The sequence below is a fragment of the Anastrepha obliqua genome, chromosome 3 (assembly GCF_027943255.1).
Source record: "Anastrepha obliqua isolate idAnaObli1 chromosome 3, idAnaObli1_1.0, whole genome shotgun sequence".
Classification (NCBI taxonomy): Eukaryota; Metazoa; Arthropoda; class Insecta; order Diptera; family Tephritidae; genus Anastrepha; species Anastrepha obliqua.
The window spans coordinates 66,626,569-66,648,134 of NC_072894.1; the positions used below are offsets into that span (position 1 = coordinate 66,626,569).

General features: G+C 34.5%; 1 protein-coding gene across 2 annotated transcripts in view; it reads left to right on the forward strand.

Moving 5' to 3' along the window:
• The window catches only part of LOC129241526 (probable chitinase 10), a 73,584-nt gene that overhangs the window by 47,003 nt on the left and 5,015 nt on the right, over window positions 1-21,566 (forward strand). The window contains exons 1-2 of one of the 2 annotated variants that reach the window (XM_054877914.1): window positions 14,494-14,603; window positions 14,848-14,929. In XM_054877914.1, the coding sequence (XP_054733889.1) occupies window positions 14,526-14,603; window positions 14,848-14,929 (160 nt within the window). In that variant the 5' untranslated portion in view covers window positions 14,494-14,525. Of the gene's footprint in view, window positions 1-14,493; window positions 14,604-14,847; window positions 14,930-21,566 lie in introns of those variants that run through there. The other variant, XM_054877916.1, reaches the window with a different exon arrangement.

A 21,566-nucleotide genomic window follows, 5' to 3' on the forward strand; every position in this document is an offset into this window, starting at 1 on the left:
TACTACATCCGGCTAGATTTCAGTGGAAATAATAGAGATAGGAAAGATAAAATGTGGGTGGTGAGACAGATAAATTAGTTTGAGGTAACTCTTCCACAAATCTCTTGGAATCATTGATTAATCTTAATAGATCCGGAAGAGGAAGAGTATGAACTTTATCCATATTCAATACATCGCAATCCAATATCCTAAGACTGATTCTGGAGAACGCCGGACAGCTACAGAGAAATGCTCTGCAATGTCGTCATTCTCAGGATAGGCATATCGGGCTGTCTACGACCCCATGGTAGCCATATGCTGACGACAGGGTTGTGCCTTGTGATTATACCTACCAGTACTCTCAGGTCCATTCTGCTGAGTTTTAGGAGAAAGTTAGTTATTTTCCTGTTTGGTTCTTTCACAAAGCACTTAGCTACTCTGCACGTGTTGAATTTAGACCAACGTCCTCTATGGGTAGACCTCATGAAGTCGTCAATCCATAGTTGAATCGATGCAGAATTGACACCTAGAAAGGGTTCAGGGCCTAGTGGTATACTTCCAAAGCTTTCATTAGCCAGTTTATCAACTAACTCGTTCCCTGTAATACCACAATGTCCGGGCACCTAAATAAGACTAACTTTGTTGTGTTTTGCAACACTGTTCAGTTATGTCTTACATTCATCGACTAACTTCGAAGAGCAGCGTGGGTTAGCAAGGGCTTTCTGTGCTCAGCTTGACTGTCACTACAAATTCCAATACTGCTACCACGCCAATTTTTCTCATTTAGCCAGTATGCCACATTCAAGATGGCATATACTTCCGTAAGGAATACCGTGGCCATCTGTCCTATGGCATATGAGTACTTAGTGTCTTCGTCTAAGTACCATTCAGATCCGCTACCATCACTGGTTTAGGATCGGTCGGTGTAGAAAGTGTGCTGATATCCCGTTAATAGGTTCTCTGGACTTAAACATTGATCTCTATCTGGGATCAAAATATCATACTTCCTACCGAAGTTAACGAAATTGTCTACTGGCATCGAGAACAGTGTGCACCGCTGCGACACTTACGGCAAAGTGTAGTTTGAAAGTTTCCTGTTGAAATATGCAATAATTTGTTTTTAATACTACTCAATTTCTTGTATGCTTATACAAGGTGGCACAAAATTAATCATCCAATTTTGTTTTGGAATAACTTTATTATTAAAAAAACAATTATTTTTTTGCCACTTGGCAATTTTGCTTTATTTTAAATGTGCTAAACGGTTTTACAAAATTTAAATTCTTTTGCAAGTTATTGGTTATCAAACTTTAGAGTCATCTCATGACATGAAATCTCGAATTTTTAAAAGCAATTTTAAATAATATCATTCGGAAAAATCAAAAGTTATAAAAACATATTTTTATTAAAGTTGCTAGTGTCCCTAAGAAATGCTATAAATATACAATAATAAGGTTGATTTTTCATATTCTCGATTCATTTTTGAATCTCTGGCTTCTTGGCCGGCTTTACTCGACTATTGGTGCGAGGATGGTTGGTTTTCTTAGGGCCGGTTTTTCAGAGCTGGTGTAATTGTTGTGATTTTTTTTAACTGCATTATTCGGCAATTACACTTTGTTAAACCGGAAAGTATATGCACTGGCCTTTTATCCATCAAAGTTTAACTATTTGGAGCGACTTTGGTAATGCGCAGGAGACGTAAATAGTAGCAGAAAGCAGTTAAACAGACTAATCCTATACGCTTGACAAACAAAAAAAAAAAAAAAAAAAAAACAGAAAGTTTAGAAATAATCAATATTTTTCCCAAGTTGAAAGCTTCTTTGGCATTATGTACACCATTTGATAAAACTAAAAACTCCGTGATTTTTACCACTCTACGGTGAGCAATGTAATGTAAAGACAAGTCAGCTGTTTAGTGGAAGAAACTGCAGAATAGAGTTCGCAAAAACGTAAAAGATTCAGTTTTCCTCACTTTTACATAATTGAAGCTATGTATTTATTTTACTATATTATAATATTATTTATTACATAAAATCCAAACACGGCATGATACGATTTTTTATTTAAAAGTCAATAAATATTTTCATTCTACGTTTTTCATTTTAAATCTTATAAATTGCATGACTATTGCTAAATTTAATAATCAAAATTTATTAAGACTAGTTCAAGAGATTTTTTTTATAGTCAACTTATAGAAATCTGGTTTATTATTTTTTTAAACTTGATTTTATTAAGTAGTCAACACAATTTAGCGCAATTCTGAAATGTTTGAAGCAGCTTTAAAACTGAATTTTGAAATTGTCAGGCAACGGCAACCCACCGAGTGTATTTCTGCCATGAAAAGACGTACGCTACAAGTATGATAGATACCAGGTTTGCTCGTTAGGTATGGTAAGAAAAGAAAGAAATTTTGAGGGGAACTTTGGATTCTACGTCATTCGTTTTGTGTTTCTCAAAATTTAGCTTTAGCTTAGGGAAGCACACACCGAACGACGTTGGCATATCTGTGAAATTCGCTCAGAGCCGAATAACGGTCTGCTCTAAAAATCTTTTCACCATGTGTACGCTACAAATAGGAAGAGGAGCTCGGTCTCACTCCCAAAAGGACTGTAAATGCCAGTTATGTATGTATATATGTATTTATATAAAGAATTCGGTTGTAAATTTGAAATGGTGGTCTGTGAAATGGGAAATAGACTACCATAGATTCATATATGTAAAAGATGCCTCATTAATTACTTCGTGCAGCAACATTTTTAGTCAGCCTAGTAAGTTTTAAACAATATTGTTGTGAATTTAGTCTAAAAACAAAGCAAATGAAAAATTGGACTTCCAGTATCTTAACGAACAGATAACTTTAAATTCAAACTTTCATTAGCAGCGTCGTTAAAATAATTGAACCTGCTAATATATTTTTACCTCTCATTTTTTATACTTAAAGTTTTATTAAGCTCATAAACAAGTTTTGGTATCATTTTGAAGATTAAAAAATACTCCAATTAATGATGGAAATCACATAAACTTAGTTTTATTTATTAACTATGACTCAAAAGTTCTTAATTTAAACAAGGTGAGAGTTAAATTTCTGATTCATTTCAACGTTTTTAAAAATTTAAAAATTAAAGTTAGAAAAAGTCGGAGTAAATGAGCGAATGGCTGATCTTGTCCTGAAACTAAAACGAGATAAATAAGTGCTAATCGCTGTTAAAATGGAAATTCGAAGCATTAGGTTATCTTAAAATTTTTGGAGTATGTTGACAACAGAAATATTATTGCGAGACAGTTTGGGTTGGGAATTGAATTGGTTAAGTGAAACGTTTTATATTTTATACGTTTTTTTTTTTTGTTCAAGTGTTACTCAAAGAAATCTGCTTAGTATGTTTAAATCGTCTGAGCAATGAGATTTTAACACTTTCAAAAATTTTACCACCAATAACCACTCAGATCTTAGGCGAAACAAGTTTTACATAAATATTCAAACATACGTACGCAAAAATATATCTCAACCTATCTATAAAATATCTAAGTATTTATGAGCATATGGACATTTATGTATTTGTGTTGGTTTCTCACATCTACTGCCAAATATTTTATTTAATATGCAGAACATCAGCGGTTTAGTTACTAGATCGCTAACACCATTTCACACATCGTTTGCGGTTAAATTGCAAATTGTCAAAGAATGACAAGCGAATGGTGGCAGGTGACTACGACAGCAACAACTACAACTATATAGTGGTTTTATAGTTGGAAATCTACAACAAAATCCGTTAGGTTGCAATTAAGTTCACGCTGGCAAAGCAAATTAGCAACTGAACAAAACTTAAGAAAAAAGTGGGGAAAAATAAGTTTTGAAATAAATAACAGCAAAGAACTTTGATTTAATACAGAAGTTGTTGAGAACATTGCTGTTAACGTTTGGTGAAAAATGTGTCTGTAGTGAATGAGTACCAAAATGAGCGCAAAATGAGTGCCCCTCAAAACTCCTCCTATTGAGTCTTCTCTTTACCATTAACATTCTATGTAAGTTGCAGGAACGAAAGAACTTGCAAACAAAACATGGACACGAAATTTTTACAATTCCAATAGTAAATAATAAATAATAATATTTTTCACCGAAGGCCCTAGTAGCCAGTGTGATAATTTAGTTAGGGTTATATTGTATATATCCCCTATAAATAATAATAATAATAAATAATAATATTTTCTATCTTTTTAACTGAAATTACGTAGATAAATTTGTATATGTTTTTTTTTATAATATCGGTGTTCTTGTGCCCAGGGTTGTTAAAATTTTGTTCACATAACGGTTGAATGTAACAGCATAAAATGACCGAGATGGATATAAACTTATACACACCAATATGCTCAGAAAAATGAGAGTAGTCGATTTAGCCCTTTCTGTCCGTCCATGCGTTCGATAGCTCGAGCAAAAGTTAATATAATTAAATCAATAAGCTTGGTACATATTCATTATTGGTAAATATTCACGCCCACCTGACATGTAACGGTAATTAAAAAAAATAAAACCAACACACACATTCCAAAAACGATTTACTAAACGCGCTATAAATTTGGTACACGTATTGCTGCCCACCTCATTTGGATTCAACAAAAATATTATTGAGATCGGATTGAGACCGCGTCCACTTTTATAAGCTAGAACTAAATTTCAATCAGTCCAAATTAAATTTTACTAAAATGTGCGCGGGTATGTAAAGTTCCGCCCGAACTGAACTTAGTCTTTCTTACTTGCATTGCAATAATTTACTTTAAAATTCAAGAGTTTAAATATGGTATTATGCATCTATTCGATTGCAATTTTGGTTAGGTCGACTTTGATGTTAAAGAAAATGTGTTAGTCAAAAATGTCTATAAAATCACAAAAAGAATCGAAATTGACGGCCATGTTAGTAGTCGTAGCATCGCTCAGGAGATAAAGATCCACCAAAAAACAGTTTTAAACCATTTGCACAAAAACTTTACGCAAAAATAATGGATTTCTTTTTCCATAAACTAATATAAAACGGTTTGAATACATTTATATATAAATACATAAAACGAAATTTGAATAAGAGAAAGTAAACCAATGCATCCCAAATAAATTTCGGTGTTTCTTGAAGTGGTATCACTATATGTTTTCCCCAAAGACAAACCCAGTTTTTCAAAGTTTTGGTTGCGAGTGAATCATCAACTATTTCCATTGCATGTTTGATGGAAATTGTGTTTAAACTATAATTCGTTGGTTTCATTCTTTTTATGTATTCCTAAATTTTAGGTGCCTGCGGTCAATTAAATTCTTTCGATATTATCTCCCTAAAAATCACATAATAGAACACTTTAGTCACCATTTAATATAGAAATGCATGTAAATCAAACATAAACATGCTTCGAAATAGGTTTAGAATATGATATTTCTATGGAATTTGGCAAGTGTTTTGGCGGTAATAAGCCTTTAAAACGTTAGCGACAGTCAACCCAAAAGTAAGCCGCGGTGGAAACGTTATATTATAGGCGGTATGTGAATGCACTATAAGGCATGAACCAAAGGTATAAGTATTTTCCGGCAGTGGCGTCACTTTCTCGACACCATGTTACGCATTATACAATGCGACAAAAAAGGAAGAAAACAGCAGTGATTGCTCAACCTATGAATAAACATATTTATTACGCAAAATCGTTTAAAATTAAAAAATGAGTGGTTTTAAAACGATATTTGTGTTGAATTCTACTTCACTTTATAGATAAGCACGCTGCAAAAATTACTTCTAAAAAGCAAACAAGGTAACGAAATGAAACACAGAAAATGTAAACAGTCAAAGAAGTGTAAACCAAAAAGCTTTTACGTACTTTTTTCCTAAATTCGGTTACAAATGCACCTTATGCGATCTGTTATAAGGACCAAATTTTCGGTGCAAGTTAAACTCATCCTTAAAGTTAAATTAAGTTAAAATGCTCATATTTTCGTTGACGATTAGAGACAACAGGTATCATCTATCAAATATTAAAAATGCACTGTTCTTATGAGCGCAATTATTTATTAGTTATTTCAATTTGATAAATCAAAAAATCATAAACTAATTATGCTCTTTTAAATTTAATAACAATAGATGCTTAAACAAATTAATTAATTAATTTTATTTTTTAAGACCACTTTCGCAGACAAGGAGTTTTTTCTGTCTTTACATAGTTAAATACCGTCGTCGTGTGCTTATGCAACCAATTTTGCAGGGTTAAAAATTCAGCACAGTTGAACTGAGTTTAAGGCGGCAAAATGGGTGTTTGACCATTGTTTAACTGGAAAGCATTGAAGAAGTGACCCTAACAAAGGTAGCAAAGCATGCTGCCTAAAAACGCATCTGGTTTAACAATCAGAGAGCGTCTCACATCTATACACGATAACATTTTATAACATTTCGTAGTAAAGTACCTTAAGCGTAGCTGAACTTTTTTTGAAAAAAATCAATTATGTTTTATATAAGTAGTCAGATTGATTGATTGATTGGCTGTTTGGCCCGCGACTTCTGGAAATTGCTTTTTACTATAGACTGAAGCAGAAGTAACCTTCAATTGAATATTTCAAAATATTAAGTAGATATTAATACATAAACAAAGCATTTGGTAATCAAAAGGGTGTTAAATTCTATCACGTTTCTGCTCAAAAATCTACAAACTACGAATTCTAATGCAATGCATACTTAAATACACGTGTAGTACTATATGAATACCCTCACTGCACCGTTACTCACCCACTGTCAATCAATCGTCATCGTAATCGTTGCACATTTGCATAAGTCTAGAGCGGAAAGTACAAAATCCACAAAAGGTTAACACGTACTAAGTAAATATGTATGAATACTATTTATATGAAAGTACATACGAGTATGTGTGTGAAAAATAAACAGTACGCATAATTAAAATGCAAACCATGCACATTATTCACCACTTTACGGCACACCGCTTCGAAGATGCCATCGGCCAGCGTTCGACTGAAACTGAACCAACAACACAACCCACAACCACACCGCGTGCGCAGCACTTCGATGAGTAATTAATTTTTCTGTTTTATTTGACAAAACTCGAAACTTTCAAGAAAATAAACACAACATACATACGAATATATGTACGAATAGGTCTGCAGCGCCAAGGTCAGACACTGTAGCTTCGCATAGTAGTTAATTAAATGCCGACTAGTTTCTTAGGTTGTTAGTACGTAGAAGAAGAAGGTGATGATGAAAACTAAACAATAACTAACTATATAAATCATACAAGAAACGACTTCTTCAAAATTGCGTAGAACTCTAAAATGTGGTTTACACTTATAACTAACATAAATTTATTTAACAAAATGAGAAAAATCGCAACACTGCTTAGGCTGTATTGCTTAAAATTTTTTTACTCACTTTGCAATATGAAATAGCGCCGTAAGGCAAAATAAAATAAGAGATGTTATAAAGTAAGACACACTTTTTTATGAAAAATGTATAACCGATTCATTAGAGTTAGAGAAATAGAACCAAGTGTACGAAGCCAGAAGAATTCACAAATGAAAACGAAAACAACGAGGCAGCATTCAAAAGCATAATTTCCTTTACACTTTTGCGCTAATTCCTAACAAAACGTTGTGCGTTCAAACGCTTAAGGCGCTTAAGGCATCAGCTGTGTAGTAGTCTACCAATTCTTCTTTTTAACTGGTTTTTTTTTTTCAGTTGCCAAGGTGTCAGCCTGTGTAAGGCGTTGCCTTTTTAAGCAGCTGTCGAGATTTCGCTTTTTCGTCATTATATATTAGATAATTTCTGAATATTAAATAAGAAAGCGAAATCCACGTTTTTTCGACACTTTCTGTGCTTTTACTTTATGAATTTTTTTTAACAATTTTGTTTTTAAGATTTTTTATCTTTTTTTAGCAACTTGCCATAAAAAGAAGCTTCTCTAAAAATACTTAAGTTATTATTTTCTTGTGCATTATTTTAACCTATGTACTCGGCCTGTTAGTTTCTACTTGTTTTTTAAAACTCAAATGAGTATTTAAGCTACAATTATATTAAATAATTTCTTTACAGTACGTTTTAAAAAGGCGGTATTTGTTGCGTTGGGTTAGAGTTTAAATAATATGTCGTAATTATCACCAAATGGCGACGTATATAAATTCTATTATGTTTCCATGTTGCGTTATTATTATGATACAAATTACACTATTGATTATAGGTTGGTCATGGGCAGATCTACCAGTATCACGAATATCACCCTGCTTTCAGTCCCACATCTTTTACTAGTCACAATACATAAAACACCTCCACTTTCCCCATGACTCCAAAAGTGTAGTGACATGAAGGATGACGGTGGAACTCGCCTCATTCGACTTAACTTTGAAGACATATCGCACTTGTTACGTTAAAGCGTAACAACTCAAAATCTGAACATTTTCAGTAGAGACGAAAAACTTTTTCCGTAAATATTCATAATATAGGTTTACAAGGGAAAAAATATGTAATTGCACGAAAATATCATTAAAAACAATATAACGGTTGTTTCATTCTTATTTGTTTAGTAGTTGCGCTAAAATAACAAATTTTTGAGTGGTTACTCTTTTGCTTTTCTTTTTGAGTTGTTACGCTTTAACGTAACAAGTGCGATATGTTAATGTATGGATGTGATGAGATGAAATAATTTGCATCTGGATGTAATACATCGCATTATGGGATGTGAATCAAAACCTTACGCGTATACATACCTCTTTCATGGCAGATTTATCTTCGAAGATTTGCCAATGTCACTCCATGCCGGTTTGCCATTACCTACTGACGGATGGTGCCTATCGAACCCGGGCCCTATCGAACGGCAGTCACGCACAAGCCCATGCAGCTCTGGTGACGTTAACGCGTCATTAGAGACGCAGGAAGGAAATACCACATTTTATTCTTATCAAGTCCTATTGTATGACCATCAGCTGTGCTCAACTCGGAATGTGACTACACAGACTCCGAATGTCATTACAGAATGTGACCTATATACCAGAGGCCTTCATTGCTTAATTAAACCACGTTTATGCTTAATTTCTACTAACTTATATTCAACATACACAGAGCTACATACATAAGCATAACGGTGCAGTGTTTAGCTCGAGTTAGAAACTGGCACGTTATTAATTGAAATCAATGTGTCAAAGGCTACACGAAAGTGTCTCTCTTCAAAGTTTCTCATATTTTGGTCAATCCAATGCACTATGAAGCTGCAGCCGGTTTAAAATGCCTAATGCATCATCAAAGCTGCCATCGTGGCTGTGGCATGTTAGAGACTAAAACTAAACTACCCTAAGTTTTGAACTATCACTCATCCGGGTACCGCATTGCCATTAATTAGCGTGGCGTTCCATCTTTCTCATTACAAGATCTATGTCTGTGTGCCTGCGTCGAGGTCCCGCTTTTTCATCCAGAGTATATTTTTTGCCAATTCACTGACGATTTCCAACGTTTCCTCGCCGCTTAGCATCTTGGCGATTACTTCTTTGAAGTCCTGGGATTTTTGCTAAATGTCTCAATGAAGGGACCAGTTACCTTCTTAAATGGATCTAAGTGGTTTGAGCAACTTAGTTTGTTGATGGAAATTCAATGATGGTATCACAATGGGCCTTAGGGTCACCGAGCTTCTTGTCTTAGACAAGCAACCTGGCTAACCTAATCTAACCTAACATCTTGTCGATTTTCGGTGGCTATATGGCCGACTGCAGTGTCCAAATTCCAAGTTTTTGTTCCCAGCGCGGGCGTTAGAAAAAGATGTGTTCAGTGTCATCTTCGGCTGCATCACTGTACATACATGTAGGAAGTTCACTTCTCCTTATTATGAAAAGGTATTTCTGAAAATACCCGTGGTCCGAAAGCATTTGCATAAGAGTCTGATTTAAGTATATTAAAATAAGCAGTAAAAGGTGGAACTTTTTACAACTTTGTTAGGTATTAGCCTAGAATACTGACTCTAAGTTCAGCACTAACAAATATTTTATAATATTTTCTAAAGTGAGATCCAAAGATTTTGAAGAAACACTAAATATAGGCAAAAATATAAATAAACGTTAAATGCCCGAACCGTCTCTTACAACAATTGATTTAGCTAATTTCAATCAAGTCAAGTGCTTTTCAACCACAAAAGGTATGAATGTAGGCATAGCCTATGTATGTATATATGTACGCATGCATTGTGGTCGTACCAATGCGTCGGTCGTCAACTGGGTCAATGTCATACAAAATTATTTACAAAATTATTTTTAAATTGTAGCAGAAATCATATACGTACATATGTACTTTATATGCATGAGCATATAAAAGAAAAGCATAAAAAGTCAAAACTCAATAAGTAAGGAAGTACTAAATTCGGTCCGCACCGAACTTTTTATGCCATGTACAGTTTAATAAAATTTAATTTGGGCTGGCTGTTAATTTTTAGAATTAAACTAATTCATAGATAATGGGAATTGTAGCTTGAAACATCAGAGGGACGGACAGAAAGTTAGTCACAACATATGAAGAGTGAGCATGGCTAAATCGACTTCTCTTATCATTCTGAGCATTTTGGCAAATGTATTAAAAATGTAAAATAAATAACTTGTAGTTATTATATATTATTATACATATACATATATAATTGGCGTCTACACCCTTTTTGGACATTTAGCCGAGCTCCTCCTTCTACTTGTGGTGTATGTCTTAATGATGTTCAACAAATGGAGGGACTTGCAGTTTTAAGCCGACTTCGAATGGCAAATATTTTTTATTAAGACTTTTTCATGGCAGAAATGCACTCGAAGGTTTGCCATTGCCTGCAAAGGGGAAAAACTGTCTTTAATTTTAGTGTTTTATGCACGGAGATTCGAACCAACGAACCTCGAATAGTAGTCACGCACCAACACATTCGCCTACGGCGGCCGCATACATATTTGTATTTGTATGTATATTACGAGTATAAATGGAAAGCACAGAATAAGTGATTAGCACGAACATTTTTGTTTTATGAATACATCACGTGTGGAGTTGCAGTCAAAAAAAAAAAAAAAAGAATAGAAAAAAATACATATAAAAAAATAACCAGGTTATCTCTTCAGTTTCATTTTTATTTATAAATTTTTAAGATTTCCATATACCGCATGGTGGCACATGTAGAATTGTAACACGACTTCAAAACTCGATGTTTAACTCAAAACATAACTCGAAATGTACAACTACAACTATACACACCCATTAAGAAATGTCTCTGTGGCATGATTTTGGCCCATAAAATTAACAGAGAGTATCAATTGAAAATTCGTAGGGAGGGAACAAAGGCGATTGCAAAATTCAAAGGGTTGAAAAGGGATCGTTCAATTTTTTTATTATATTTTTCTCCATCCAAGGAAAAATGTTAGGAAAAAAAAGAGTAGGCAATTCCGCAAAAATCCGCTGTCATATATTATATTTTGCATGAGAAATTGTATTTTCATCCAATTCCGACCGAATTTGTGGTTTTCAATGGTTTTACCGATTTTATTTAGAATCGCTAGATGACTTCAGAGTCGAGATATTTGTAAAATTAATATCTACTGTCGGATTTTTCTCTAAACACTTTAAAAATAAAATCGACTCGGTACGTGGAGATGCAGGAGCCCTATTTATTATTTCCTCTAACCCGATTCACCAAGCATATATTACTTTAACCCTTTGCGATAGCCAACTCCTCTGCCGGGAGTACCAACTGGTGGGTGCAAATTTAGCTTTTCGGAGTTATTTCTTAGTGACTTAAATCAGACATATGGATATTAGAAAAAACAGAATTCATTAAAACCGATTTATTGTGTTTAATAGTATAGCTTTCTACTGATCTCGGAAATCTTTCCATTCCTCATCTTGCCGCCAGAATGTCTGCACCGACTTTTACGACGACTGTGGCGGCCTCAACTCTAAAGGGTTAAACAAAAATAAATATATTTTCCCTATCTAAATAAAAACAAAAGATTGTATATATTGTATAAGGCGATGCTTGATTTGAAAAGAGTTCACCGCCGCTGAAAGGGGCTTTTTCAGTCTGTTAAAAATCAAAATTGTAAAAAATTGTCCATGGGTGAGCAACCAGAACCATTTGAATAAATACGAAGCTAATTTTCAAATGACACCATTTTGTGCGAATTTAGTTGAAAAAAGTGAATTTAATCCGACATTTAATGTAACTTTGTCTAAAATACAAAAGTCTCTATTACATATCTGTGGATAAATCACGCAATTTGAACTTGCCGCTAGATTTACATGGTGAAGGTTAATTACCGGATCATTCTTGCCACCAGAGAATGAAAATTAAAAATTTCTTCAAATCTCCATCAAAGCGGATACAGGTCTAACTGGCAGTCATTGAACCTCAAAAAGCGCTTATTTCGAGAATTTCAATGGTTCAAACGAAGTTTTCTTTCGAGCTCAAACATATTCGGCTCTCACTTTTGTCTTGCCATAACAATAAATAAAGCGCAATGACGACTTTTGGAAGTATTTGAAGTTTATTTTAAATTCCCATATTTCCCGCTGACCAATTATATAGGCCTTAACTATATTTATGATTGTTGTTAAATAAATTTTAGTATGCCAAAGTGATCACAAGTGCGTTGTTAAAAATGTACAACAGTAGAGCAATCGGAATTGATATTCTAAAAATGGGGAATGGGTCCTTAAAATTGGGGCAACAGTTAACCTTAGCTCTGATTAGAAACACATTTGCAACACATCATTGGGCGATTTATACATGAAAACTGAGTGCAAAATAAGGCGGACGTGCCCAAATTAAATTTTTAGTGTTAAATCCCCAATTATTGGCTCCAAAGCTTTCTATAGATATACCTACATCCAGAATTAGGAAAATCATGCAATACTGAAATTATCTGTCCCGTGATTCAAACGGTCTTAAAGGTCGACTTGCTGGTAAGAAGCCACTTGTTAGAAAAAAAAACCAAGGGTGACAATTACAGTTAACTAAGGAGCTTTGCAAGGCATCGGGCTTTTGGAACACGGTCATATTTTCTACAATGCTTAAAAATGAGAACTCTAGAGCTATTGTAAATTATGGTGATTTGTAGCTGTGTGTCCGCAGCCAGCACAGAAAAATCAGTCTTTATTAATGATATTCTTGATATTCTTCAAAATTATTTGATCCAAAGAACCGATTTTACCAAGATAATGATCGAAAACATAAAGCAGCTATCGTAAAATCATGGCTCATAGGAATTGCACCCATTTGATGGAACCTCCTAATATGAAAATATTGAAAATTTGTGAGTTCTATTAGACAAAAAAAATTCGAAGCTACAAAATTTCAACCAAAGATGAGTTGAATAGGGTGCTACTAGTGCAAGCAGAAAATTACTTTAGAAACCACACAAAAACTAGTAAACTCAATGCCAACTGGTATCTAATCTCTTCTTAAGCCAAAAGGCTATCACACAAAATACTAAGTTTTGAAGCCTAACACTACTTTTTAAAATTATTTAAGATTAATTCAAACTGCATCAAATAAGCTGTTTAAATGTTTTCGATTGTTTACTATTTAGAGTACTCCATGTAAAAATTTCAGTGTTCACTATGTCGAGCTGTGTATACTTGTATATCGGTCGTTCACTATATTCAGGCACGACTGTATTTTAACTGGCGCCCATCCAATTTCATCTTTCAGTTCAAGAATTATATGATACAAAAAAAGTTTAATAAATTCAAAATATATTATAAGGTCTTAACGGGACACCCTTTATATTTATTTTTTTATCGAGCATGTATGTATTTGTATGTAGAGCGCTACTTATGCACTCGTAACACCGATTTTTATTTTACATATTTTCACGTGTGCTATTTGTCTGACCTTTATCTGTTTCAACGGTTTTTATAACAAAAAGAATAGTCAATTGTCTAAACCAACTTTTTGTTTGACCTTTGCGCCGACAGTTATACGAATGTATATTTAAGATTTTTCTAAGCGCGTTCACCCATAGGCAGACAATGCTAAACCTTCGCATGCATTTGATGTCATGAAAAAGCTTATCATAACAACCAAATGCCGCTTGATGGCGGCATAGGTTCTTCATCAGTGTGAGAATACAAAGATGTACGCCCTAAAGTGGAAGAGAAGTTCGACTAAAAATATAATATTGTAAGCGCCAATTCTTGTGTTTATGAATGTACGTATGTATGTCTATAAACATATCTGAAAATACAAATTGTAAAAGTGTGCTGTGAGCTGAGTTTTGTACTTCTTTTGTACATTTGACCTTTCGAGTGGTTTATGGGTGGCATTATTGTCGCGCTTGAATGCGTTAATTTCGAAATCGTTTCTCACGTGTGAAAAAAGCCAAATTAAAGATTACTATTAAGATAAAATAAATAATAGTGTGTACATACATATAAAATATTCGTACACAAACGCACAAACGAATACATAATTAACTCGCCCATTGTGTGTTTATGTAACATAATTTCGAACACCTACTGTGACCTTCGTTGGCATGTTATTCAAGTGATTAAGTGCGTGTACGCGATTTTGAAATGTGCCAACTTTTTCAAATGATAAATGATTTTACCCTTTTTAGTGCACTCATTGTTTTATACGCAATAATTTTGTTGGTATGAATGATGTGGATAAATGCAAAACATTTGTGTTTGCTTTGTGTTTTTGCAATCTGCTAACTGTCAAATGGAATTATTGTGTTTTTTGAAAGGACTTGCATGGTTCATGAGTTTGTAACGCTTAAATGGTTAAAGAATTAGCTCAAATATATTTTTTTAGCAAATTTAGATATATATACAGTTACTGATTTTATTTAATTTTTTTTCTAATTTATGCCTTTCATTTTTTGTTTCTTTGCAGCTACCGCCACGGTTAATACGAGTGGCCTTTGTGGCATGCCTTATTTTAGTGCTGCTCTCACAAATAGCCGATAGTGCGCAAAGTAAGTAATATTTTTATACCCTCAACTCAATAAGTAGGCTCACAGTGCGATCTACCTACATACATACATATTTAGTCTTAAACTTTTACCGACCTTAAAAATTTGATCTCTTTACGGTGTAAGTGTTTGGTTAAGTAAAAAACATCATCTCAAAAGAGTGAAAGTGAGATATTAGCAGTGCTTCGTAATTGTTCCGCTGGTTATAATATAAAGTGATATGTTTAAAGGTTTGAATTTGTATTTGTAATATTTAAAGAGTTGTTGCGAATATATTCGCAAAGTTTTATTGGCTTGCTGAGTACGCTAGGTGGCACTAGAATCGATATATATGTAAATATAAGTATTTATATATGTAAAAACTCAACTATTTACGCTTTACGCGGATACGTGTTTACAAGGTGGCGCAAAATGAATCTACCGGAAGATTTATATTTACTAATTACGTCGTATGTCAATCATCAGATCTAAATATTCTAAGAATCTGACATCGTATTAAGATACATCGATATCCAATCTTCATAGACGGTTGAAAAAAAATGGGTCAGAATTTGATGTTTTCTTTCAGCAATTCTAATTGAGAGAGTCTTGCAGACTTTCTGGCTACTACAATGCTTGTAAAGCCGTGGTCAATGCTATTAACATGGCGGCATATATGTATAGTAAGCAGGGTCGCACCCTTAAAATACAAGCTCTGTCAGTTTCCTTGTTTTCTCGAATTGAGAAGGAGGACATTAGAGCAACTACTAACAGCACGTGGAATAATCTAAACATGTGCACAGCAATGAACAACACAAATGTGGTTGAGAATCTTAGAAGTAAAATTCTTAAGTAGCATTGGATTTTATGTAACAATGCAACGAAACTTGGCGGAATTATTACGGACATACTCTGAATGAGGCGCTAGTCAAAGGTACATCACCTCTGTCCAACGCCTGCAAAATAAAATCCTGTTGAGCATACTATAATAAAAGCGCCATACTAATAAAGAATAACGACCTTCATAGTGATCGAACGCGCAATTGTGACAGATCTTATGGGGAGCGAGTAGCAATTATAAAGGATATACTTTCTTAAAACAAGTTAAATTATCAAATGAAAAATGCGTATTATTAACCTTTTATATACTTTAAACTTGTTACAATTGTACAACGCCTCTAAAAACATCTAAGAATCGTCAATGAAAAAAAAATACTCTGAATGGTTACCGGGTTTAGTTGAAAAAAAAACGAGATGGCATCGATAGGTTTGTAAAAATGAAGAACGTATCACGAAGCACTGATTTGGTCTCACACTTGATTATCTCCACCTCCTTCGTCCTTTCGGGTAAATAAACTACTTGAATATAACATAATCCAAAAAATGTTTCGTTCATTTTAAATAAACTTTGTGTGGGACGAAAATTGTTGGATCTGCTAGTAAATAAATTAATAAATAAATAACATTACAATGTTGTCACAAAAAAACGGCATATTAAAACCCATGGACATGAAAGGACAGATAGACCTGAGGTCTAACAATCTCGCCACTTGCGAACCCGCGAAAATCATGTGTAAACAGCATGCAGATAAATACGCCAGACACGTACTAGCTCCGTCTAGAAAAGAAAGAAGAACTATCGTAGTTATACGACAGGTCACAATTACCGGCGGCACACGCATACAAGATAGGAATTACAAACAATGATAACTGCAGATTTTGCATTGAACTGGAAAAGACCAAAACTTTAGAACACCTTCTATGTTCGTGTTCTGCTAGCTAGAACACGAATAAAATGCTTAGAATTTTCACAATATGATAATTATCTCGGGGTTATAGCTTCATAGTTTATTTAGATTCACAAAAGACTCAGATTTATTATAATATATCTGCTATAGAGAAACGTAAAGGTGTAGCTCCATTTGGTACCACTAAGGACTAATGGGTCTATGTGATGGCTCTCAGCCAGCCAGGTAAACCTAACCCATGTTATCACTGACCATAATTTAACTCCAGAACTAGACTCGCCACAGAAAATTGGTGTATAATATTATCGAATCGATCATTCCTAATCCTCCTCCTCCAATTTGTGGTGTGCGTCTTGATGTTACAAATGGGGGAACCTACAGTTTTGTATCTCCTCCGAACGGATTAGCTTTTTCATGACAAAAATACACTCAGAAGAATTGCCCACTAAACAACTTTTTTCTATCATGCGGTGCTTTATGCCTATGGTGGGCTTCAAGCCTGAGGCAACCGAATGACAGTCAAAACTATGGCTTTTTCAATGGCATAAATGAACCACAAGCAAAATAACTAAGCTTCTACAAGTATTGTTGCGATCTGTTGGACCCGTACCTTTTATACCATCTGTTTATTTATCTTTACATAACTGGCAAAACAAAAACTATGGTACTATACATATATTCTCCAGCATTATAATAAAATACTTTTTTGATATAAAATACTTTATATGAAAAACAAATCTTGCTACGGTGATTCCACGACACTAACCGGATTTTCATAATGTCATAATTGTAAGTATGTAAGACTAACTTGCAATAATACTTTTTCCCTTGAAAGTTCAAAGACACCATCTTCAACTACATAAAATTAAGAATCAATAGCAAATGAAATCGTTCATTTACTGCAAATACCAAAAACGGTTAGGTAACAATTGTTTCGTGCGGCCAGCGGCCGATTTTTTCTTGGCAATTGCTCCTCAGGAAACCAAAAGCAATTAAGTATTTGCCACTACAATGCAATTTATGCAGCACTGTCAGTATTGTTGTTGTCAGTTGATGTTACTGCAGCTGCTGAATTGTTGCTTTATGATGCTACTTTTGCAGTAGGGGATGCAGTTAATGTTTGTTCTTATTGTTTTTATTTTTGTTAAACGAAGTCGTGCCTGAGATTTAAGTAATATTCGCTATCAGTGGTGAGTGGCTGAAAGGCATTTAATGGAGTTAGGAGTTTTGTCGCGTTAGCAACAACTACTAAATATGCAATGCTAATTTAATTTGCAGTTACTGCAGCTGCAAAATATTTTCATTTGTCTTTTTTCTTGTTTGCCGTTTTTTGGACTTAGCATTTGCAATCATTTTGCATCAACAAAGCGTGACGCTCATAAAGCTTGTTTCGATTTAAATGAATTTTGACGATTTAAGCGATAATAACGCTAAACGGAGGATTTACAGATTTTGAAACAAAATATCTACAAATTCTCAAAAATTTGTTTGGCTGTGAGACTTGGTCAATGTACCCAACTGATCTGCGCTAAGCCGATTAATAATTTATGCACAAATATATGTACATATATATGTTTGTATATGGATACACGCAAAAACACACACTCATAAATAACTGCCTTTCAATCTCGTAAATTGCAATTTCGACAGTACACATACTCTAATGTAGTACTCAGTGTCAATTAATGACATTCTCAAGTTGATTAATGATTTGGAGGCGTTGTATTAGAGTGTTGGTTATGCGGTAGCCTTTTGAGCGGGAAACCGCACACGCAAATTTCTGAAACGATTATCGCACATTTAAATCTACGAAAGTTTGAAAATTGATTAGGTCTCTTTTGTCTTCCATCTCTTTAAATTGCAACTGCTGTAAATTAAATTAACTTACAATAGAATTTCTGCTTAGTAACTCCAAAAAACATCTGTATTGTGCGGTTTGGCATACTCCCGTTTATAAGAGCCCTAGTACTTAAAATCATTTCGATACACAACTCGGGCACCCGTCAACTGAAATATGGTAGTACTCGTATAAGCAATTTTTTCATAAAATCAATAGAAATATGGTTTATGGGTATCTACTCAAATCTCACGGAGCTTAAAGTCGGGGAGACTGTTGACTTTAAGAGTCAGTTTTGTATTTACGTTTCGATGCAAAGAAGAAACTTGAAAACATATTAAGCCTTCAAAGCTAAGCGATAGGATAGGGATGAAATTATAGTTAATGGTTGGTTGATGGTTCACTGGTTAATGGTTCACTACCACACAGTGCAGAATCTCCATGTACCATATGTATGTAAATCTGTTACTAGTAGCCGGAATTTTTCAATAAAATTAAGCGCTTCAATTATTTATTAATTTTAATTTTATTTTCTTCAAAGTAATTACCATGGTTTGTTGGTTGGTTTAAGTCACCACCATTCACCAAGAATCTAATTCCGCACCATTTTGTTGCCGCATCTGCGCTATCAACAACTAATACACGTTATTCCTAAATGACTATATTATTCCTAAATGACTATATATCTGTTTATATTTGTACCAGCTTGTTATTCGGCAGGGCATTTCTAGGGCACATAGTTTCCTTTTTCTCTGGTTGATTACAACTATGACAGTATGAATTGTAAGGGAATCACAACGCCTGAATTGCTTCAAAACGCTTTTCACAAAGTGATAACTCAAGTGATGGCCATATTAGGTGAATATACAGCTTGCGAAATGGTGAGTGAGCCGGCATTTTGTTGTAATAAAAAACCGTGAGTTGTTTCACTGCATGGATTGCCAAATATTCGTTCTCAAACGCTGCAGTATGCTCACACAAAACTTCTTCTTTATTGCTTGGCCGACTGGGCGGAATTCGAAGTGAAACATGTCACGGCAAACAAAGAAAATGATCAACAAAACCTAGACTTTCGCTCGACTTTGTTGTGGTTTCTTGGGTTTTGGCTGAACAAGTGCGTTTCTTTAGCGATAGCAATGCGATGCTGTTTATGCAAAAGTTACTGCACTGCCTTCAAATATCGCGCGTAATGCTCTGCACCGATCCAAGTGAGACACCAATACAGGCTGTTCATACTTTCTCTGATTCTCAAACCACGATCTTTGAGTACAATCTTTTCAACGTTTTCGAAGTTTTCTTCTTTCACAGAATTAAATGGAGGATGGAATGAACCATAAACATGGCATTCTCAATCCCTGTATCCTACCTATGTAATAAAAGTATGTATCATCGATGAATTTCGAAAGGTTCCGAGATTCAGAGCTATATTTAACATATAAAGACTTGAAATTTTCAGTCGAGCTTATCCAATGAGTTTTAATTGTATCCCCAAAAAAGAGTGGACGTAGAGCTAAATTTCCAAAATATATTTTTTTGAGAGACGCTTTGTTTCAAAAAAAGTACGGTTTTTAACATTAAACCGAATTGGCACAGACAGAGTTGACCTCGGCGATCGGTTGAACGTATCATTTTGAGAATATAGGAAGATCACGTGATATTAAGCTCGAACTTTTAGTATTTGTCTAAAAATGTACTTCTAGTAAATTTTTGGATTGTTACAGACTTTGGTGTAAGCCGCATTGGTGAAAGTCAATCGCAAATAAGTGATTTCACTCAAAAAGTATCGACATTTTGAAGAATGAGAAATGGAAAACCACTTTAGCTGGTCAATCTCCAGCTAAATTTAAATTTGTGATACATAACATGTTTTTTTTAATGTTAAAAAAAATATTTTTTTAATATATTTACAATAGCTGCAAAGCAGAGGATCAAGGACCAAACAAAACACTACAAATACCACTTTGATCAAAAAGTTTCTGGAACAACCGCCAGGTGACGCTCTAAGTGGACTGATTTGAGTTCTGTTTTGTATTTGTTAGGTTGCCACATCTGTTTTTAATGGTCCTACCAAAATTTCATCGTTATTGCTTAACACTTGTAAAAGTTACGCCGACTTGAGTAAATCTACCTCTGCAGGTATTTTTGATTTGTAACAGGTATAAGAATGAATTTGAGTTTAAAAAAACGAGTTTTTATTAAAGTTTGAGTTAAAAATGGACTCGTGGTGGCAGGCCGTCGACATTGAAAACTGATGAAAACACCAATAAAACGAAAGAAAAGTAGATCAATAATCGCAAATTATCGATCAGAGTGCTGGCAGAAGACTTGAACATCGCTTATGGATCCATTCAGGTCACCGTAAGTAATGATTTGGGTTTACCCCATGTTGCTGCAAAGTTGGTCCCACAGGAATTGAATTTCTTGTCACATACATAATGTCCAAGACTTAATCCGACCAAACATCCATCAAACGCCTCATTACTGGATACGAGACGAAGTTTATGAGTACGACACACAATCTAGATATCAGGCGAGTAAGTGGAGAGCTCTAACCGAACCAAAACCAAAGAAAACCACGTCGTTTTCACCCAAAAAAGAAAGCGATGCTCACGATTTTTGAGGATTACAACGATATTGTATAAGTACAACACGAATTTTCCCCAGAAGTGCTATTATTTGGGGGTGATTAGATGTTTACGGAAAACAATTCACCAAAAAAGAATTGTGGGAAAACCAACTCGTGGATTTGCACCATGATAACGCACCGCCATCATTATGAGTGAATTTTTGATCAAGAACAAAGCAAATACCATCCAACAGCCATCGAATTCATCTGATATGGCTCCCTGCGATTTTTTCTGTTTGATCGAGTCAACTATGGGGAATGTATTTTAACAGCCGAAAGGATGCAATGGAAAAATCGTAGACGGCTCTGAAGGTTATCCGGAAAATAGAGTTCCAGCCAAGGCCAAAAATGTTTTGTACGATTGATTGTCAAAGCAAAGTAGAAAACAAAGAATGATTTCGCTGATCAGCTGATTTACCGATACCACCTTTAATAGATTCGCCTTGGGTC